Source organism: Andrena cerasifolii, chromosome 13, assembly GCF_050908995.1.
Source record: "Andrena cerasifolii isolate SP2316 chromosome 13, iyAndCera1_principal, whole genome shotgun sequence".
In the NCBI taxonomy this organism is placed as follows: Eukaryota; Metazoa; Arthropoda; class Insecta; order Hymenoptera; family Andrenidae; genus Andrena; species Andrena cerasifolii.
In genome coordinates, this window is record NC_135130.1 from 11,672,238 (window position 1) to 11,695,562 (window position 23,325).

Sequence of the window (23,325 nt, forward strand, 5' to 3'; positions counted from 1 at the left end):
GGACCGCTTAACGAGCTTTACACGGGTACTTACCCTCGTTTAGCGACCGAAATATTCGAAGGAGGTACTGTATTAGGGCCCTAAAGTAGTGGTGAAGTCTCCGGAACTGTATGGATTCCATGATTCAAGATAAATCAAAAGCACCAAACAGTGTACCTGCCTTCTTGACTCAATTCAAAATAGTTCGTAGAGTGTTTGCATTAAACCACACGTGAGAATATACTATCAACTCCACTGTAAGTAGTGTCCTTAAGGGTATATGCGGGGATAAAAGGGATATAAAAGAGATTAAAAGGGTAAAAGAGAGCAAAAGGGGCAACAAAAAAAAGGCAAAAAAGGGAGAAAAAATTAGACGTGGCCTGATGATCCCATAAAAAACAAGGAAAGTGGTCCATCGGGGAGCGGGAAGTACGTAGCGGCCTGCGCTCATAAGTCTTGGGAGAGAGCGCAGCGCTCGTAGCCCTCTAGCGGCGGGCGCAGCGCTCGTAGCCCTCTAGCGGCGGGCGCAGCGCTCGTAGCCCTCTAGCGACGGGCGCAGGAACCTCGCCCACGCAAATCGCAGCATTCTGCGACTTCATTAGCTGCTACTTATGTATGGATACGCTAAAATAAAATAATATAGACAACTTTTGGGTGATTCACTTACCATTTCCAGTGGAACCATTCGTTAACTTGGCAATGGTATAGAATTTAATGATCAAGTAAACATTTAAATAATATTTCGTAATACTTTCTTCAAGGTACTTTTTGAGATAAGTTTTTTTATCTTTCTCAGCAGAAATACCATTATACAAAGCACTTAAATCAGTCTCCATTCTTCTGTTAAAGCTTTTTATTGTTTTTATGCAAGTTTTCTTCTCAATTTACAACTTCTCGTAGATAAAATAATAACATAACATACTCAACGTTGCATATAATAATCATTGTAATCAATTATCATTATCTCCCTGATAATAATGATAATAATAATAATCATCGCAATAATAATAATCATTGTAATCGTAATCATAGTAATAATAGCAGTAGTTGCAATTCTTGCAATAATAATATGAATATTGGTAATCATCGATATTATTATTCATCGTTGCGGTGGAACAACCGCACCAGCTTGGGGTTACAAAGCTTAGGCTTAAAAAGACAGGGGTGCGAACCCCTTTTTCCAAACATGAAATCTACGAGCAATTTTTAACGTGGCCTCCAGAATGTACTGTGGCCGTTTTCATATCTTTTTCATTGCTTCTTTGCAATGTTCGAACGCCTCTCGACGAGAGAGAAAATACGCTTTGTCCAATAAAAATTAGGAAAAGGTCTGGGTTTGAAGGGGCGAATATAATTTTTTTTTAAATATATACTTTTCGAACTACATTATAGCAGATGCTTAGTTTAATGTATACCTAAGAGAATTAAGTACGTGTAAATTTCAAACGAGGTAACTTGAGCAGTACAAAAAATATCTTTGGTATACACTACTGTAAATTTAAAAGAAGTGTTTAAAAGAATTCCATTCTGTTATAAATGAATTTTCAATTTCCTATGAAACCGTAATGATCAGATTTTCTACAAATCTCAATGAAAACCTTCCAAACATCTTGCCCTAAATTTCTGCTTCATTTATATACTCCTCTCGCTGTATACACCATCACCCCCTAAAAAATTAAAATGCAATCACGAATTCTTCTACGAATTTTCAGTGATTAAAAATGGAGTGTTTCACCACACAAAATATGAACGACTCCCCATTGTTTTCTAAACATCTCACTGCTTAGAATTATCATGAGAACGTGAAGTGAGAAAATTCTTAAAAGAATCTCAGAACAAGTAAAAAAGTCTTAAAAATAAATCCGCGCTTCGTTCGAACACCGTAAAAGCCACAGCGTCATCCGCGGAGGACCACCTAAACACGCTTTCCTAAAAAATAAATCTCGCCACCGTGCTTTGTGTTTTTCATGCAGGTTTCGCGGCTACGATTTCTACCCGAACTTCTCTGGTCAACAAAATAAACTTTCACCTCTGCCGCTTCCTTGCTCCGGAAGTGTACCTCTTAACTCGTAATATCAGCGGGGAGCGGGGTTCCGGCTGGCGTCTTCCAGAATCTCGGAGGAAAGCGAAAGGCTCTGTAAAACTTCTAGGCCGGGATTCAGGGACACGATCCTCTACTCAAGTTAGTTATAAAAAATACTTGTTCAATACATTGAGCTTCTTTCGTTCGTGAGCCTACTAAGCTTCATTCGCGCGTGCCGGTCCCTGCTTTCAGACTATTCTGGACGCAGACATCTAAAACGTCACCACCATAGATGTAAAGCTCCGCAAATTGGAGCGTTGAAGTTACCCATTTCAATTTGTCCCTATTTTCGTTATCTACAGTATGAAAAAATATGCACTCAGACTCCCCCAGGTTGATCTCTGGTTCGTTTTTTCCAGGTCCTTGCAAAAAGAAAGCCTCTACTTCCAATTCTAACAGCTTCGTTTCGTTCAAAGGACGGTTCAACTGTGACGTTCTGCTGCTTTTGGAATATTCGTAAACGTAGTCATTTTATTTCGTTCTCAATTAGCTCTAAGTAACATTTTCATTGTCAGTCGAATTCCATCGATCTACCATCTCTACAGAAATTTTTTTAGAAGCCGACACGCGAAAACAAAAACCTCCCTCCGGAACGCCAGCTCCCCGCAAGACACTTGATACAAAATGGCGCTACGCTCGCGTTTGGTATAAAAAACAGTGAAACATTGGAATGGCATTTTGTCCGACGACACGTCACTATCTACAATAATGCAGTCTGTGTTTTGGGGTAATTTGATTTCTCCCACGGAGGTTCTCCACCTCTGGCGAGGACCCGCCACGTCCACCCTCCTTTCCCATTCCTCACCTCTCAAGCGAACTCACAACGCGTAAATAAATCGTCTTCAATAAATACAACCGATAGACTATATAAATAAATAAATTTGATCCGTGAACGCACGGTCGAACGTATCGAAATTCTGACTGCGCATGCCCGAGACCGACCGGATATCCGATTGCTTATCCTTCGACGATCCTACGACCGGAAGAACCGTTGTCATCGCTAAGAAATCGCGTTCACGCGACACCTCCCTACCTTTCTAGTAATTTTGCGACTATCGACGTTTTATAGAATTCTTGGTAATCTATTTTTGTTCTTACGAATGGTGCCTGAAGGTTTCCTTTACCGGTAGAGCGTTTGCAAGGACATTTGGCCTCTACAGTACTGGTTTACACACTGAACCACACACCGCGTGCTGATGCCCCATTATTGTATCTCTTATACACGGCCTCTAAACGCCCATCGGCGTTTCCCGCCCGGCATTAACCAGTGGTTGACTGCATCATCGCTCAATGGTGAAAGAATGAACCTTCTTTCACTCCGACCGACTGTGCCGCGTTGTTAAAGTTCAAACTGCATCATCATCAAGCTAGTAATAAACAATTGTGAAGCGGCGTGGATTTTTCTGGGCCCCCACTTTTGCAGCCTGTAAATTACACTCGTAACGTCTAATTTATCGATCAATTTTCCCCTGTAATTCGCTTCTATAGAATGTTCCCCGCGAGAAAAAAGAAACGGCTATCGATCACGCGGAACGCCGCTACGAAAAAGTCGCAGTCACGAGGTAGAGAGAGAGTGAGATCGAGTATCGCGTGTCCACGGTGCGCGCAAGGTGTAATCTCCCGTCTCGGATCAATCGACGAGCTGTCAGCCGGGGTGCAATTAACTGACTGGAAGCAAATCGATTGGGAAGCCATTAACGCAAGACCCGCACACCAGCTAATTGCCCGCTTGAATTCCGCCTGTTAACCAATTGAAATCGCGCGTCGTCCAATAGTCGACGAGACGAGTTTCCATCGTGCCTACCTTTTTTTTCCATCCTCTTCCACGTGTTTTATCTTATTTTTGCATCGCGAAACTTCGTCCCGTCCAGCACCATCTCCGAGCACCACCCCGATATACATATACGTGACTCCTACGAGCTGCTTGATTGACCCCGTACCGTTAAGGCCCGTTAAGTTTTCCTCTAATCGGGCGCCTTCGATCTGCGATGACACGAAAGCCAGAAGCGACATGCAGAACGCCTGCGAACGCTTTATCGACCGCAGTTCCCGCCACGCTTAATCAATTCCCTTCGCGACGAGACAAACAAGATTCGTAGCGTTCAATTACTGTTATGCTCCAATTGCATCATTATACCCTAGACTGTGTCTTCTTCTAGCTCGTACCGTGAGGTGCCAGGTATTTCAGTGGGTTTTCCCAATGGTAGAACGAACTGAAACATTGGAATAGTCGTGGGAGGCTAAGGAGGATGCCCCAATTTGCGGGTATAAGCGTTTAAAGGGATTCTTGAGGTCTGTATCATCAGGCATAGGGATTTTATGTGTCCAAGGGTATCTCTTCATTTTCTTCTCACGATAAGTCTTAATATTTATCATGTACCACCATTGGAGTACCTCTACTAGACACCTCAACCCAGTTCTATTGACCAATATCCTTTCCAGTACGCGATACGTCCACCTTAACGAATTTCCCTTTAATTCTTCAGCACCACCAACTCTTCCACGTCATCGCAGACACTGCAGACCACACAGTCTCAAAGATCCTTGAATGCCGAAGGCGCCACGACAGAGCAACTATCACTCGCGAAGCTCCGGCCGCGCGTTAACACCTTTAGAGTCCGGCACGCGATAGATATGCGCCCGATCGAGGACCCCGATGACCTCGGAAGACACCGGGGGCCTTCATCGAGATGTACTCGCCCTGTTCCTCGACACCGAGAGCCTTCCTCACACGCTGTCGGACGCGACGGACATGGGCCTCTTGTAAACTGGTGCGGGTATCCTCGAGAAGCCTGCCCTCTCCGAGGAAGGTTTAGGATCCTTTCTTGGACTGGCCGCCACCTGATTGTCCTGGGGCAGGGCTACGATTCCGTTACCATCGATCCACGCCCTGGTAAACTCCAAATTGGCGATACCGTCCCCTGTACCATGAGCCTGGTAGTCCTTCAGCAGGTCCTGAAGCTTTTGCATCACCTCGCGATCGTCCTGCAGATGGCCCACCTTTTGCAGGATCTGCTCCAAAAGGGGATTGGCTACCTTCGTAGGGGATGACTGAAGAGACCCAGTGGTGGATGGCTTGATCCTTCTCCCATTTCTGTCGTACTGGACGCTACCATTCGAACTCTGTCTGGGTAGGCTCTGCCTGGCTGGGCTCTTCCTGGAGAAACTGGGTGTCGTCGCGCAGGTAGCCGATCCCTGGGGATTCAGGAAGGTGTCCGATTGAATACTAGGCCTCTGCCTGGCCTGTCTGCCGTTCCACGTGTTGCTGCCACTGATGGGAGCTTGACAGAACTTCGGCACAGCAGACGCTTTGCTGAGGCTACCAGTTGGCGGTTTTCTCAAACTGTTCCTGACGGCTCCTCGCTTCAAGGGACTTCCTTCTGGGCTGGAGTTGCTCTCTCGTGGTGTCCTACTACCCGAAGAGGCTCTGGACACGTTGCTGTTCTCGCGAACAATGGAACCTGCGCGCGGAGTGCGGTCGCCTGACGAGGAGGCCACGCTTCGCGATGGCGAGGCCCTAAGGGGACTGGCTGGGCCTATTCGCGTCTTTCTTAGGCCCGTTTCGATGCTCTCCGTCTCTACGCAGGACCTCTCTTCTTGCTCGGGTTTCGTGGGTTGCTCTGAAACAGAGAATTGGACATTTGCGTTGTTAGGTTAACAGGGGAGCATTGCTCTCTAGCAGTTGCCCAACTAGTATAATTCAATATTCAGATGTCTTAAAGATATTTCCCATTCAAAAAAAGACTGCCAGCCAATCGAGTCACTACCATTACGCAACAATGATTCGCATAACGCGAATGTCAGCGGGAGAGAGTCACTGTCACTGGTCCCCCATGTTTATTCAGACGGCTATCGCGAGGACGCGATTTAGGATTCGAAGATCTTGAAACCAAGCCATCTCCCGTTTTAGCCGGCTGCGTGGGCAAAGTGAAGAAAGGGAACGGTCCGAGATAATCAACCTGGGGCCTTTTTATTGCGTCTTCGGTAGACAGGAATGACGCACCTGCCATGTTTCGCGAACGTCCATGTTAATTGACCTCGTCTGATGACCCTTATGTTTAAAAACCCTCGCAACATATCTATCCAGAATTCACTCTACATTTATAATTCTGATGTGTGTCTAATTGAACCGTTAGAAAATTTGTAGGGCCCAAAATCGAGTAGGTACATGTAAGTCAGTTGATCCGACACAAAAAGGAAACTGATCCGAACAACTCCATCGAGGAGATTTACACACAGGAGCCGGGTTCGGTAGGCTCACGATCATGCCTCGCATAGACAAACACGCATAATATCAACTGGAAGCTTTACCTGACCCCAGTGTCATCGAGGGTTTCGCTTTCGGCCGGTTACCCAACATTTTGGACCACCCTGTAGCTCATTAATATTCAAAGTATACGAACACACGTTACGGTGCGCGCGCGCGCATAGGCTCGCCTGACATTTAACTGGGCCCCGACGGATTATACGGGCAGGTATCTGTCTGCTGTGGAGCGTGGGCGATCTCCAACAACAACCTGTCCTCGGAACAATCGCCATCGGTCGATCCTCGATAACGTTTACACACTTGCATCGAATACGTGTATCTGAGATTGCGCCCTGGTGCTCCTCCAAGTGCTTGACTTACTTGACGCACTTGACGCCTGGCAGTCTTCGAAGAATCGTCAGAAGTCTTCCCTCGATGTTTGCGCACTTTCTAGTTCTTTTTTCGATAATAAGCTAGTATCGTGTTTGGCAGGTATCTAGTTTATCAACTGAAGTATGTAGGTCATAGAGGGTTGTTTGTCCCTCTTCTAATATCTCTAATTGTAAACTCTGTTACTTCCTAAGTCTAACCCCTAATATCTAACTTTCCCTAAGTCTAATCCCTATATTCTGTTTTGTCTTTACGCCCAGCTTCCAATATTTGGTATTTGAAGCCGTTACTATACAAATTTAGCGCTAGTTGAGAATTTTTGGAAGCTAAGTAGTTCTGTTCCTAGCCCTCTAGTGACGTCAGTGCAAACTTACTGTCGCTACTGTTGATTTCTGTGATGCTTTCGTGAAGCAGAGACAGAGAATACCGAACTTCCTGCAGCGAGATTATGTTCTAAAGTTCAACGATGCCACAGAAATACAGACAAGTGCTAAAAATAAAACGCTGCAGCACGTTCCACGCGATACGATGCTTACAATACACACGGAGGCGATTGCGGGCGCCGTTAAGGACAAAAGAGTTGAAAGGATGACGCGGTATCGCGCGAATCCATCGAGTTCAGACACGAATTAAATCCCCCGTTGTCGGATCTGACAATCCCAGATAGACGGCCGAAGATAAATACCCGCTCCGAGGTATTAAGACCTGAATTCTGCCAGCGATCCGTGGCTCTTTTTACCTGAAAGGAACTGAAGAAATTCTCGAGCGGTTCACGTCCGTCTATGTGCAGAATTCACCATTTGAATTCCAAAGACGACGAATCTCTGTCCTCGCAACAGTCGCTCGTGAAATCGTACAAAACTCAACTTCACGTGCAAGCCAAGTCAACGTCACTCATAAGAGCGCTCGACAAAGTGGGCCGCGGGCCGATCGGGCTAGAAAGCGAATAAGAAAAACCTTTGGTGAGAGAGAAAGAGAGATCGAGCCTATCGATCCATTGTGAAGTTAAAACAGCAGAGGAACTACACAATACTGGCGTTTGTTCGCCGATTCACCCCTGCACTGCGCTCTTATTAAATTCAATGACTGGCTTTCATCAAGCAGCGCGCGCGCGCGCTTGAGTGTCGTGCGTTTTCTCCGCAGCGGGGCGCGCGATTATCACGCTCTCGGGACGATTTCACTCGCGTCGTAGTTAATATGCAATCTTTCGTACGTTATGAAACCACACATCGAAGAAAGAAGTTCAGTTTCAGCTGCGCTACAACATTACGACCGAACCGATAGTCGAGAAGGACATTAAACTCGTATATTACTAAAATCACTGAAGCCTCTAAGATCCTAAGATAACCTATAAGTGACAATCGATGTCAACCGATCACTAACTGCCATAATCTCCAGAAACAGTCGCCAGAGACCGCTCAATGAAACAGAATTACACCACCTTAACCAAACATTACAGGCCCCTTACAACAGCCGGCCCACGCGACGCCGATGGCACATAAATCAAAAGCCCTCTGTGGCCCGAAGAAACGAACGAGATCGTGCCGGTCCACGGCTGGCAAAGAAAGGAAAAATGGAACTCACTTTGACAATCGGCAACCGTGGGCGATCCCTGCGTGCACGTCCCAGGATTCCCGTTGCTGGTGGGTGGCTGCACGGCGCCCAAACTTCGGTATCCCTCGTCGGAGACCTCGCTGCAATTGTCGGAGTGCTCGCCATCGCCGTGGGGGGACTTGGTGTAATGGACGGTCCCGGTCACGTCCTTGCCGAAGCTCTCCAGCACGGGTTCCTCCTTGATCGCCGGAGGGCTGGGCGTTGGACTACGGCTGTTTGAGTCCTCACGGCACTTGTAATTGTAGATGCTCGGCTCGTACTTGGGGGTGTCGTCCTTCTCGACCGCCCTGCGCGCCACACCACCCTCCACCACGTATCTCTTCGTGAACTCCTCAGACACGGGCGCCTTCGTCCGGGTTTCTTGATGGAAGTCCTTCTTGGCATCCTACGCAGCCAATACATGGGCGTTTTGAGGGAACTGGGATTCAGACCTCCGGGAGTTTGCGACCCAGGGTGATCGCAATGGAAACTATCGTGGGGTTTTTGGAAGCAATGATGTAGTCTAGACGTAAGACACCCTGAGAAGACTTCTACCACTGACCTTAGGTTCTTGGTGCTTCGGATGGTGAGTGGGTGAGCGTTCAGGTTTAATCGTCGGGCTGCTCGATCTGAGCTGGGGCTTGGGGGTGGGCGATCTCGATCGTTGTTTCCCAAAATCCGCCTGCTGGTGGCTGGGGCTGCCGAGGTACTTCCTCTGCGGCGTGGGACTTCTCGAGCGATTGGTCTTCCTCTGCTCGTCGCTCAGCTGCTTCCCGCTCGGCTGGTGAGGCGTGGGCGATCGCGATCGATTGCTGGATATGCTCCTGGCCGCGTGCAGCTGCGTTGACTGCTGGGGAGGCGTCCCGGCACAGGAACCGACGCTCGACGCCGAACTCCTCCGAGTTCTAGGAGGTGATCTGCGGATGAGCAGCTGGTTCACGTGTCGCGCCGAGGGCGGGAAATTACGCGGGCTTGGGCTCGGTTAGGTCGCGATAACCTCGCCAGAATGATCGCGGTCGGACAAATGACATCTTAGCGGCAGAAAATTGCTCACCTTTCGTAATGCACCTGCGCGCTGCCAAGGTCGAAGGACCCTCCAGCCTTTTGAATCAGCTTCGCCGAGATCATCGAGCGATGCGCTGCGAGGAAAAAGAAACAAAAAGAGAGGTGTTACCCGCGGGATTGAACAATCACGTCTGCTGTGCGTGAACAGGATTCACCAGAAGGATAACTACTGATTGAACGCTAATTGAATACTCATTTCAAATTCGCAAGTCTTTACATAAACCCAAATCAGGTTTTTTCACGTTCAAAAGATGATGGACCATACATAAAATCTATGGACGTACTATTAATGTCCAAATTCCATACAGAAAATTACCATTTGCAAAAGTGCCGCTTTGAAAAGGATCTTTTTATCGAAACACCCGGAGTGTTCTATTTCCAACGACACTGACATCATCCTCATCTAAATCGACATCCCGTCTCTTTGATCGCTAGTAGAACTACCTAGTAGCGATCTTAAGTACTGAATGCTCACTTACAGGTTCTGCACCGACAAGGATCGTGCTTGTCCAGGTAGTGACTGAGGGTATCCCAACCTCCACCGACGCGCACCATAACGTGGCTTCGCAGAATTCTCACGAAGATCAGCACTTTGGTGTCGCCGATTCGGTATTTCCCTTCGGAAACTCGGATCATCGGGAATTGTGTCGGGCACGTGCACCTTTCGACCAAGTCGCGAACCTGTAACAATCGAAGCAGACAAATATTTATTAATAACACCTGTTTTATTACGTAACGGAAAATATCGTCATTAATGAAATAAAGCTTGACAAGATCGTGACCCAAGATTGCTATTTTTAGCTTCCCCTCTGAACCAATCCCTTTGTCCAATATTTCTGAATGCATTCGAACGAAATGTCCGCCAAGAGCGACAGAATTCAATCCGTTCCACTTGTTAGGGCGCATTGTACTGTTAATTAAAGTGGCTGTCCGCGGAGCGACGCGTTCGAATGAGTACAAGATTTTTCCGACGTGTCGACAACACCCAGCCTGACCCGTATTTGTTGCACAGGGATTTATGGTGCATGTAACTGTGCAGCTGGCATTGATTAGAAAGGCTGTAACGCTGTTACGTGTGTAGTTATGTGTGTTCTTCTGGACGAAATGTCAAGGAAGCTATCAACCGTGCGCTTATCTTCCAGTGATTCCTCGACCGAAGAAGCATCTGAACGAGACGCGCCATCGAAATCCTCCTCCTCCGTGAAAAGATCTCTGAAGATCAAGGAATCGCGGTTGTGCCCGTGAGCCTGTGAATCAGCGATCGCCTCTGATGTCGACACGATTGGCTAATGCAATGCAACTGGGAGGAAACATGAAATAAATCGAATAAGGAGCTGGCTGTTTGACGGCGATCGCGTTTTAATGCTTTTTCGCCTTCGGACGTGTCTGCGTTCATTCTTTTTTCTGTTGGTTCTCAGCGGAGTGAAAGCAGAAACCGTCTGTCAAACGGCTCTAACTCGATTACATCCTTTTTTAATAGCCGTGTCTTCAAAGCTCCATATCGTCTACCTCCGCCGTCTAACGCTGCCGCGTTCCTTGATAAATGATTTTATCATCATTGCCGGAAGCCTGGCAGTGAAAGCATCCAGCTAAAGGGCACGCAGACACGCGTGTGTATCGGTGAACGATTTAACGCCGACGATAATAGCGAATGATCGATCGATTACGAACAGCGACGTGGGTTTATCGTGTCCCGTGTTTTGACGCTGATCACCGATCCGGCCTCAACAACTGTTAGCCTTATGAAATAGAAATTGTTCACTAATTTCGTCCGATTGAATTCCCGCCCCGACCATCGGCCGGAAGCACGCTTCGTTCTTTAAGCGGCGGGCGTGCGCTCCATGGAAACGGAAGTGAAAGTATCGCTGGATTTCGTGGTGGATCGATTAGGAGAGATTTTCAAGGAAGCGCTGAAAGCTTGCTTGCGATTTCACACTTTTCAATACATCACTTCTGCCGAAGAGAAATCCTCCATTTTCAGCGCTGGCGCTACCTCGACAAGCAGTGGAGGTCCCCAAATAGAGAGTACATGTCTAAAGGGAAGATCCCCAACCCAGAAATTAAAAAAATTATGAATTATCCCCAGTGTCATTCATTTTCTGTCTAATACTTCAAACTTCCCCCAACAGTCCTCCCATCATCCACAAATTCCTTTATCCTCGACCACTAGCGCCACCCCAACATCGCAAACAACAACGTCCCCCAAGTTAACCTCCTAAGCCCAGGGCAACATCCCGTTTGCGCGTCAGTAATCGACAGCTCTGATCAATATTTTCATTGTCCTCCATAATACTTCAAACTTAACAGCTACTTTGTCCACCCTGCAACCACCTCCCCTTTAAACACCATCGCCTCCATGTCCTGTCAGGCAGCAGAGCCCTCAGCAGCAGGCTGCACCGCGAGAAAATCGTCGGAAATTTCAGGAAACCGTCCGCGCGAGCTTTTACGCAACCCGGCGTAAATCATGCCGCGCGAAAAATGTCATCGACAGGGCGGGTAAGGGGGTTGGGTGGGAGGGGGGCCGGTGGCGTTTCCGCGCGTTCATTCCCCAGCAGCCCGTGACCAAGAATCCCGCCCTGTGGACACAACGCGAGCGCCCGTGTGCGTGATCCAGCGATAAATAATTTTCACCGTTCCGCTGTCAAAAGCCTGCCTGTGGGTGTTCGCACATAAATGATATATATTTATCTCGGCCAGATTCGCCGCGGCGATAACGGAGCGTAATCAATAACGCGGCCGGCTTAATACGCCCGGGAAGAAAGTTCCCTTGGATAACGGGGCTGCTTGTTTCGCTAACGTCCCGATAATTGGCTGAATCTCGCGGCATTCTTCTGGCCGCGCACCATTTTTCGTTCTATCGCGCCCGTTTACGTTGCGGCGGTGGGTTGCCATTAGCGCCGCTAGGTGGCGGCACGCGACGGAGTCCGCGCTCGGTGGGATCCTCGAGTGGTTGTGGAATTACTATGCGTTGGGTGTTTTCATTTTTTGTAGTAAGTACTTTGAGGATATTGTATACTAGGTAGGATAAGAATTTTCGAAGTTAAGTGGCGATTGAGGTTTTATTTTAGGTTAGGATCTTTGTTAAACTTAATGGGCGTGCATTGGGGTTCAAGAAAAATGATTTTTCAATGTTAAATACGTTGATGTTTGAGGTTGAAAATGTTTTATGGGAAATAGTAGAAATACTGATGAAAGCTGTGGCGAATGGCCTTTGGTAGGCCTTGTACCGTGGATTACCTATCCCTCACTATGATGAATTAATATTGTGGGAGAATCTTGAATAAGTAAGGTGAAGTGACGCTTGACTTGCGTGCCAGGGAGTGTATTTTCTATTACTGAGGCTTCTAACAGGCTTAAGGAAAGGAAACGATGGACGATAAATCATCGATCGCGGGCGATCGGTTGGGATTCTAGAAGCGTGCAACGCTGTTCCTGTTGACGTCGTTGGTTTGCGTCATGTAGTCTCTTGCTCGAAATATTTAATTCACGCGGAAGATGGCGTTGACGAGGTACAGTTGGACTACTGAATTATGCAGATCCGTGAGAGGTAAATGTGTCGCAATTCGAGTAATCGTAACGCTATCGGGGTCACTTAAAATTAGACGCAATTGTTCCTTGCAATTAGTGCCCAAAAGCATCTTCGTATCTACTTAAAAAAATTATTTATTACCACCCTTGCGGATGTAAGGAAATGCAGAAAGAAAGGTTCCCCGTGCGCAAGACTTTAGACTTCATCTGTCAACATCAATTTCAATAACAGCAATCTCGGCTGTTGATCTTTTCTATCGTCAGCTTTGCGACACACCGATTGTCTACGACTCGCTAGCTTTGTAGGCTGCATATTTCCTGCTTAGGAGCAACGATTTGAGTGGCTCCAAGTTCCCACTGCTACGTAAGAAGCACACTGTTCCAAGTAGTTACACTGCTCAATCAAACACCTAATTACAGATAATAAAACAAACGTCGTATACGCTATAAGCAGTTTCCAAAATTTATTAGACGGACACCCCAGGAACTTAATTCTTCCTGCGAATATTAGGAAAATTCCTGAAACCAATTAAAGTCCAATTCCGCTAGGAATAATTTTCTGCCCACCGTACGAGTTTCCAGAATTTTGTCGCCAGTGTGCGCGAGCGAATATCGCTCGGGACAAGCGGCGTGGCGCATTGCAGGTGAGCGGACAGGATGAATGGTTATGATGCTATAATGCAAGGCCGCCGTGGCTTACGTAACAGAACCTAACCTAGCGATACGGAATACGATTCGCGATCGTTGCTATCGTTCCGAAATAAGAGTCACCGAGACAGTAAGTTTGTTCACCCCTGGACGAGACCCCCGCGGTGTACGTGTTCCTAAAACCATCGAAATTTGAAATTTATTCGCCTAATATGCTTAGAAGCTTAGGATCCAAGTGGTTTCAACATGGCTGTCACGAAGTTGATCACGTGACAGCGTCCGCTGAAGGCATTAGGAGCTTTTAGAACGTATAAGAGGGCATTAGGATGAAGGTACAATGGACGGCCATTTAATTTATGGCAGACCGGAGGAGCAAGGATCGTTTAAGCAGCAGGAGAGACGAAGAGGAAGCGAGGGATACCTGCAGTGCCAGAGGAACATGCAGATGAGGCGAGGGGAATAAAAATTGAAGAAGGGAAGGGCGGGAGGCAGAGGAATAATTGAAAAGGAAGATGAAAACGGGAGATCAGGATCGAAAAAGCGAAGACACCTGGAAAGCAACACCACAGGGATGGGAGCGTTGATTATCCAGGAAAACTCGGGTGAATGGAGATCGAGGAAGACAAAGGAGAGGAAGGTTGGAAAGGGAGAACAGGAGCTAGGAGGAGAGAGGCGCACCGTCTTGTCTACCACCCACGCACACAGAAACATCGAATTAATTCCTGCATTTTTCTGCCGACAGTTTCACCTTACTCGCGGAATTATTTCAGATCCCCTGCCTCTGGCTTCCGGTACAGAGCACGCGACTCGCATGCTGTCCCCTTTGTTGGATCGAATTTAGGGAAGTGTCGGCTATTTTAAGTAGCAAATAATTCGTGAAAAATTTGGTGCTTTCAGGTTGCGGAGGAATTACAGAGAGGAAGATAAATGGAAGCAATTTCCTTAAGTACACAGAAGAGATCCCCCAAATTCCAAAGTTTTTTCGATTCTCTATGTAAGTTTTCTTTCATCCTACCGAGGAACTGGAGAAATCGGAAAAACTATTCAGAGCGACGAAGGTCCTTGTTTTTCGCTGAATCGCAGCGGATACCCGAAGACGGAAGACGTTAGCGTTTCAATTTCCATACGGCTGATTTGCATCCTCCATTTAATGCTCGCGACTCAAGATCACTGACATTGACAAGCCGACGAGAGCGCGATCAAAACGACAATGAGCACCGATCAGCGCGATCAAAGCGACGGAAAAAGGATGAAACCCGAGCGTGTCCCTCTTATCGTCGTCGTCTTCGCTCCAAACGACCATGCTCGCAACCACGCAGACAGTAATTACCCGCGATACGAGGAATTATCCACTGCCCATTACCTCGGTCACCGTCAGTCCCCCTTTCATTTTCCTCGTCAAATTTTTTACTCCACTTTTTGCATCTGCGTTACGTTAAACTGACTTTCCCTCGAACTGACGCAACTGGAAAATCCGCAGAATCGGTACGATTTTCGTTCGTAATTACAGACCACGTTCCACGAGTGACCTAATCGAAAAATCCACTAATTTATTTAATTACACAAAGCTATCAAAATTTTCCAAGAAGACAAAATACTTGAGTGACCCTCTGAGCGCAGAATGCAACGCTCCACTTTGAATTTGGCGCCCTCTGGCTCCAAAATGGCGGGCAGTTACGGAACTAACCTCTAAGTACACTATTTCAAAGTACAATAGAATTACTTATTCCTACTTTTGCGCCGCTGAAATGCAAAAGCACGTCCGCAGGCACGTCCCTCCGTTTCATCACGAGGTAGCCATTGGCGAAGGAGGGAAGATATCATCGGTGACAGGCAATAAACTAGCAGGACACTTCTCGTTTGTTCAACAAGCTTTCGTACTCGTGTCGCAGCCCGTACTTCCGCGTGTCGACGTGTCTATTAACATAAGAACGCGAAGGAAACTAATACCGCCGGGTTCAGCAGGACTTTCCTTCCCTCCGCAGGGTTGTCACGTGACCCCGCCGCGTGTTTCCTGCACGAACTGTCCTTTTTGCGCGTCCGAGCGACGGCGCACGGTGCACGAAGTCCTGCCGCAACTCCCGGGCCCCTTCATTAAGGCAGACCTTCTTGTCGTACAGAATTTGTTCGCGAGCTTCTCAAGCACTTTTTCTCCTCCTGAATTAGGAGTAGCTTTCCAAAGCTGTCGAACACTTGATGGCTCTATTTCAATCAGTCCTGACAATCTGCGCAATAGAGTCGCTGTTACGTCACAGCTGGAACCCGTGACATCCATCGAGCGGCGAAAAATTCTCGACGACATTTATTAACACGACGTATAAACGGCAGAGAAAGTGATAGAACCTCTAGGAGCCGAGACATCCTGATCGCTATCTAGCTGGTATCGCCGGCAGCCGATCTTCCCAGGATGATCCACGCGCTCGTGGGAAGAGGAGAGAACGATCCATGGTTCCGTGATTGCGATTCACCATGGAATCTTGATCATGAAAATGAGTCGCGGCGCACGACCCAGCCGCGTCTTTTCCGCGGGGAAATGAAAGTCTCCGGGGAAGCGTTTAAGACCGATGACTCTCGCGAGCCCTTTTGATAATCTTCACGATCTACCTAGAAACTTTAATCAGAAAGCAGAAGGGGAAAGAAAAATGAGCTGTAAATAGAGCGAGGAATTTATTCTTTGGTTCTGATGGTATTTTTACGCGAGGAATTTCCTTCTTTCAGTAGAAGGTTAGATGAGATCGGTTTCTAGTACGTTTCTCATCCTACTTCGCGCAGTTTCTACTTCGCGCAAGAAGCATTCCTGCTAAATCGCCTTATTTAGACGCCACTCGTCGGCGGTATTCCTCCATTTGCATAAACGGGCAATGATAAACGTATTATTTACGGCCCCTTTCCCTTTCACCTTCGATTTATCGACGGCTGTTATCCTTCCGCGCGGATCAAAGTCAATACCCGGCCCTCTGTAATGAAATTAATTGCAGCTTCCCGGTGACGTTGTATTTATTGGGCGATTAACGTCATCGTTTAGACGTGAATATGCAATTACAGTGGTTTGCGGATTTCTTTGACCAGTGACTTTCAACTTCCTTCCCTCGGGGGATGAATATCTTCGCTCGGATAAAACGGGATAGGATTCGAGGCTGGGAATGATTTCTCACGAGTCCAGTGCCAACCTGCTCCTCCCCAAAGAGAAGGAAGAGACTCCAGAGACGCGGAGTTCAATTTACCAGAGGCAAAATATCATTCCGCAGCTCGCATTCAATCGGGAGATTAATTCAAAACGGAACGACCCCCTCCGCCATTCCTGTTGGATGCCTCTCGAATGCCTAAAATGGCTGGAAGAATCGGTTGGGAGACTCTGCCGTAATTGAAAGCCAGACTCTAGCTGACTGCTTCGATATACTATGCCGAGTTGAAATATTTAACGCGCTCGCCTAATCGATGGAGTCGCTTATTGGCTACGATGCAGTAGCCGCTCGACAAAATGGTGACAATTACTCGACCGTGCTATTAGATGCTTGGGAAATATCGTGGGCTATGAATATTGAGTCGGTCAGCATCAGTTAGCCTGTGTTGGAGGATGTTTGTAATGACATTCACTTTCGCAAGCTCAAAGTGTTCCGAAATGCCTTGCAAAGGAATCACAAACTTGGCAAACCAATATCTCAAATTAAAGGGTTATAAAATAGGAGTCACTTTTATAATTTTTTTTATATAAAGGAACGTTGTATTTAAAAAAACAAGATATACACCTTGTTGTAAATTAAGCTGTATTTTCTTCAAAAAGAAATTTGATATCTTAAGAAATGCATAGCAGCCCCTTCTCTTTATAGTTACAGTATTTGCGGTAACGAAAATATTGCAGAGATTAGTGGACCGATTTGGATAAAATTTTGTACGAATATTCTTAAGACTATAATTTAGTACTGACTGAAACGATTTTGCGATCGGTGCGCTGTTTTGTTTTTTATTAACAAAAGAAGATGGAAACTTAGATCGAAAATCACATGTTTGACTTTGAGTAGCTGCCATTTTTCAAAAGTAATTTTTCAAATTCGGCACCGACAGGTTCTAGATTATAGTCTTAAGAATATTCGTGCAAAATTTTATTTAAATCGGTCCACTAATCTCTGAGATATTTTCGGTACCATAAATGCTGTAAGTAAGAATAGGTCTTGAGAGAAGGGGCTGCTTTGGCACCATTTCTTAAGGTATCAAATTTCTTTTTGGAAAGAATACAGCTTAATTTATACACAACAAGGTGTACGGGTATATCTTGTTTTGTAAGTATCACGTTTCTTTATATGAAAGAAAAGCATAAAAATGGCCCTATTTTCCGACCTATGAAGGGAACCTAATCCCTCAACTTTGTAAGTTACTTTATGAGCCGCTGCATCAGAAGCCAAAAGAGGCGATCGAACACAAAAGGCATCCGGCAAAAATCTTTGTTCCAATTCGCCCCTTATCCCACGCGATGTAGAGAAGTTTTTAGATAAGGAAACCGCGGCAGAGTAAAGGCTGCTTTCCTCCAACGACCCGATTCCCGTGCATTGCCACCGAGGATAACGAGAAAAATCCGGCTGTCGCATAGATAGCTGTTTTTTCAGCTTGCAGCCCCAGTTCCTTCCATCCTAAAAGCCTTATCTTAAGCGCTCCCGAGTGTTTTCGATAGATGTCTGGCCCTATCGGTCAGTTTACACGGCTCTCGTACCTGTACAAACCACCAGGAGACCGAGAAACCAGAGGAGATCTTCAGCCGGCGAATATTGCCCGCAGATTGCGTTTACTCAGTCCCCTCACCTCAGATTTTTCGACCACCTATCTACTCAAGTGACCACAAATCTAATTTCCTATCGTGGCCAAACACTTAGGCTATCTTCAGCAACTTTCCATCAACTCCTCTAGAAATCGAAAATAACGAAACACCGTGCAACAAAGTGCAAAAACATTGCCATGAAGAGATTGGCACCCGACTCGAAGGGTCACGGAACGAGGCAACCTAATTTCGAGCAGTTGATTCGCCGAGGAAGAAAGAAGCACGGCCGTCCCAGTCGTTCCGCATGCCCGATTTTTGCCAGGCCGCAAAACCGCAACGCGGGATAACGAAACGAAGGACGTCGGCGAGACGGGAAAGAAGAAAAGGGTCGGCGTGGGCGTGCCACGCCTTCCTGTCCGTTAGGCTTTTAATAATCGGCCCCGATTTATCAATGCACCGGCCCTAATTAGTAAGCAGCCGCGTTCCTTTCAGCATGCGCATTGTCTGTGCGGCCGCGACGGCCATTTTGCGCCCGTCACCGGGGAAAAAAGCGCGCGATACGAAAAAGGGGTGGCGTGAAGGAGCAGCGGCGGGTCCTTCGTCGCGGCTTATTGCTTTTAAATCAAAGAGCAGCGTCCCTCCGGGCACCTCGAGCGATCGATTTCGAGCCTGCCATGTGCACTCGAGGTCTCTCAAGTATCGATGCTGCGGGTAAGTAGAGAGGAGTATGAAATAATCCTTTGTCACCAGTGGCGGATTTAACGGGCGCCCGATGAGCAATTGCCGCCTGGGCCCCTGCCTAGAAGGGCCCCATCATAAAAAAAATTATGCTTTTGATTACTTTTCTGTACATTTATCCCGTTTTTAGTAAACTACCTCTTCATTTACCCGAAAAATGGGTCCCCGGAACGTTTACCACCTGGGCCTTTTTGCTTAAATTCATCACTGCTTGTTACACGCGAATAAAGGCCCTGATTCATGTGTTTGCAAGAGACACACAAAAAAAAACTGGACATGGCATATCTAGTATTTTAATAAAAGCTTTGTTGTTGAGATAAAACTGTACACAAAAGTGATGAAAAATGTCGGTAGATGAAAAAATCGATGGTCGATCAGTGGGATTAGTGAATAGGTCCAATTCAAGTCATCTCCGCGTGGAAGAACGTGTGAACGCGATTGCAATGGGAAAAAAAAACATCACTGAATACTTTTCCGTGCATTCCTCTCGTTGATTGGCGATCGATCCAGTGCGCACAAAGAAAGTCGGACGACTGTCTAGCGGTGAATAACTTTCGTAATAAGAGAAAAAAGGATTTATTAATCCATTCAACTCATTTCTGTGTAGTATTCTCATATAGGAATACCACTGAAGTGTTCGTAACTGGGGGTAGGTACGAGGATCTAGCTGGACAAAGATGTAGAGGTGGTCAGTCCAACGTCTGCAGGCCCGCATTGAGGTAAAAAGCGGCGACCATACACCCTTCTAATTATAGACAATCAGAATCAAACCCCTCCAGCACTAAATGACCCCTACCTCCAGTGCCAGATGGGGTAGGCCTCAGTTAGATCTAGGTCACATCTGCTGTGAATGTGGGTCAGGTCTGGGGTCAGTCTGTGTTTAACAGGTTTGCATCAGGTTTAGGGTAAGTCTGACTTAATTGTGGCTTTGTTAGCGCCTATACTATATCAACACCTCCCACCGACAAAGAAACACCCTACGCGTCAACTAGGCTCCACCTGTAATCTATGCGCACCTATCTAGCGCTACACGGAATATGCATAAGGCAGTGGAATTTTTTTTCTAATTTTCCTGTAGCGTCGTGGCCGACCAATGTTAATGGCACCCGCGATAGCGATGCAAATATCGCGGGAAAATGCCCCCAGCGATAGGGACTCGCATAACAGAACGATTTTAAAAGCGCCACTCTTTTACCGTGGCCGTCGGTACGCAATTACACCCGGCGACTTCGAATCGCGTACCAATGGAATGAGCATCGATCTGTAATGCGGTTATAAGGTGGAGTTGCTTACGATTCGATCGTAAAACGGCGCCTCAGTGGTCGTTTTCGCTCGGAATTAACACAGCAATGAATTCTTAACGAGCTAGCTGGGACCGTGGCTTTGCTAGTTCAGATTCCAGGTTTATTCTTCCCCGGTGGGATTAGGCTTTTTAAATCTAAATCTTCATTAAAGAAGGTTCTTTCATCGAAACGAAGATTCAGGAATACTCTTTAACCAGCCTGAAGGTCCAATAAAGAAGTCCAAAGTCCTTGATGAGCCTAGAAGAGTATAAGACACTGCTCCTGTTCCGAGGAACCAGTGTTTCTTTTTTTCCTAAAATTTATGGAATTCGAATACACAGATACGCCCAGAGCCGACGTCCAAGCGGTATCGGCGCGTGCACAGGTGAATTCCCGCAAACGCGACGCAGGTTTTATGGCGGAGCAGCGTCGCGGCGCCGGCGTCTCTGCAATCAATACGTCGCGGCGCAACGTCCGACCCTCAGCTGTTCGTTCCTGTCCACCCATGCAGACTGTCTTACTACCGATTCTACAAGACGCCAAATTTTTCTCCAACGTTCGCTCGGCAGCTCCTCCTCGGGCACCTCCGCCGGAGGTGGACGAGGATGTCGCAAATGGTTCGCGGACTACCGCGCCGCTTTACTGGATTCTTTGCTCGCAACTGGCAACTCCCATTGAACCTAACCGTGACAAATTCGAAAGAGGTAACGACGTTTCTGTCCACCGATCGACCGGGACAAATCAGATTTCTGGTCACCGCACCCTCCGACCATGCCGCCATGGTTCGGGCAATCAAAGCCGTTTAGAAGCACCTCGAGTGCACTTTATTGGAATAACCTAGATGCCGTGATCGAACGGCGCGAAAGGTGCCAACGGCGTCAATTCCGCTTCAGGACCCTCCGGAGAGTGCTCGAGAGCCACGGGCATGGGGGTTACTGGGCCGCCCGCCTCAATTTTTCTTTGATCACCCCTCCGTGCATGAACCGATTGTCGAGCTTTCGTGGGCAAATTGAATTTAGCCTCGCGGTGATTGCTACGGCGGACACTCCACCACTTCGACTCGTTGACGTCTGACCCCGAAGAAGCAAATCAAGTGAAAAGCCAATATACCGCAATAGTTTCCCAAAACCCACCTGGGAAAATATTAATATCCAAAGACCGGGACAAAGGATCGCGTTAAGATGCCAGGATATGTCCGCAAAATGCCCACTTTGCCGCAATTATCGGTATATACCGACGCGAGAACCGTTGCTCCACTCCCAACTAACTCAATCATGAATCACGCCTGTGACAAATCGCGCCGTTTTTTGCGCCAAGATTGGTGGATTGTGTTCCTTGACGGTCTAGCTTTCTATGAGTGTACATTTTTCAGGCAAACGCGGCGATGCATGCGCAAGTCCCAACCAAAACCGAGATATGACTCAACCCTCCGCATAGCCGGAGTGTCTCTGTCCCTCTGAAAGTCGTCGTGCGCCTGCCGATAAACAGTGATTAGCTAAGAGTCAGACCGCAGCCAGACCTTGCACGGATCGGTAGCCTTCTCTCCTGTCGCTATCTCGGGCTAATTGCACGTAATAACTAACGCGACCGTTAGGACTCGGGCGCCATTTATGGAAGTATCGCGAGCGCACGAGCTTCACTCTATCATGGTGCGATTTTTTCGCCATCTGCCAGCGAGCCGGAGAAGGGGGCTTCTGTCGGCGGACACCTCGATCCTAAGGGGCCATTCTCACGTAACAGGCCCCAAAAGTAACTGACATTTACGATTTTTTTTTTTTTAAAACTATTGTTAATATTGGATTAAACTCTTTTGGGATATAAGGAGGCATCTTTGAACTTGCGGAAAATATTTTTTTTATGTCGATGTCTTCTTATTATATATTAATTATCGTGGAATTTTCCTTCGCTATCTTCGTGATTCATCGCCTCAGTAGGTCAATAGGTCATTCCATGAGTCATTCGGAGAATTCAGAAGTGTTTAATAAAGATGTATTGCAGGTGACAATTTCTGAAGACCTGCTTTAGAAATTGAGCTCAGCTCGTTTCAATGTAATGATAAAAAGTTCCTTCGTTTCGGTGCGGAGGTTCTTTTTAATTCACGAGGTCCTGGGAGGCTGGCTTCTCGGGCGAGGAATTTCTTGATCGACATCGTCCCCCAGCACCGCGAGCAATTAACGGCGAGTAATGACGAGTGCACTCGTCTTGCGCGACCCAGATTTGCGTCTAACGTGAACACAAGTGGGTAAAGACAGAGATTTTTTAGACGGCGAGAGGAATGCTGCTGTTACGTAAGACCACGTTTACTTTCTTCACTCCGGGAGAGAAAATTGAAAGAAAATGAGATTCTTGTTAACGATAACTTCTTAAGCCACGAATATAGAGCGAGTCGTCTAAGTTTAAACGGTATGGGAAATAAGCCGAAATGAATCATGCGGCTTTTCGGAACACAGGATACGTGGCTGTTAACAACGATACTTGGAAAACCGTCGTGCTGCTCGATTATATTTAGAAAACAGCGATGGGGAGTCTGCTGTTTGCAAAATAAATGTGGCAACAGCGATGCGGTTTGATTCTGGGACTGATATCTCACTGATACGAGATAATTCCTCATAATCGAGTGGTGAAATATAAATTAATCTTGCGAATTCGTCAGCGGTATACGCAGAATGGTGACTTTGAAGATCTCTCGCAGATCTTTCGCGGAAAATAAATATTCATAAAAAAAATTACCGTAAAACCTGCACTCAGAAGGATGTCTCCCAGAATATCTATTAGTCTGACAGTCCATGCGCGAGTACACATGCATACTTATCGCCGGAAATGAAGCGTCGACCAAATATCCTCAGAAAAGCAATCGCGAAGAAGTTGGGCCAATATTTTTTCACTGATAATGAGGCGTTTTCTGATAAGGGAAGCTTCGAGGGGTCTTATCGCTGTCGAAAGTATGAATACGTAATAAATAAACCAGGAACGAAGATTACGGCTTATCTAAACTTTGATTTCCAGATAAAAATAATGA

At 46.8% G+C, this 23,325-nt stretch overlaps 1 protein-coding gene across 2 annotated transcripts in view; it reads right to left on the reverse strand.

Annotated features, from left to right (window-relative positions):
- Positions 1–814: 814 nt before the first annotated feature.
- LOC143376084 (GAS2-like protein pickled eggs) overlaps positions 815–23,325 on the reverse strand; it is a 48,943-nt gene continuing 26,432 nt past the window's right edge. Inside the window, exons 4-8 of one of the 2 annotated variants that reach the window (XM_076825943.1) lie at positions 9,836–10,037; positions 9,346–9,430; positions 8,854–9,196; positions 8,283–8,697; positions 815–5,682 (exon numbers count right to left, since the gene is read on the reverse strand). In XM_076825943.1, coding sequence (XP_076682058.1) covers positions 4,790–5,682; positions 8,283–8,697; positions 8,854–9,196; positions 9,346–9,430; positions 9,836–10,037 — 1,938 coding nt within the window. In that variant the 3' untranslated portion in view covers positions 815–4,789. Of the gene's footprint in view, positions 5,683–8,282; positions 8,698–8,853; positions 9,209–9,345; positions 9,431–9,835; positions 10,038–23,325 lie in introns of both variants that reach the window. The other variant, XM_076825942.1, reaches the window with a different exon arrangement.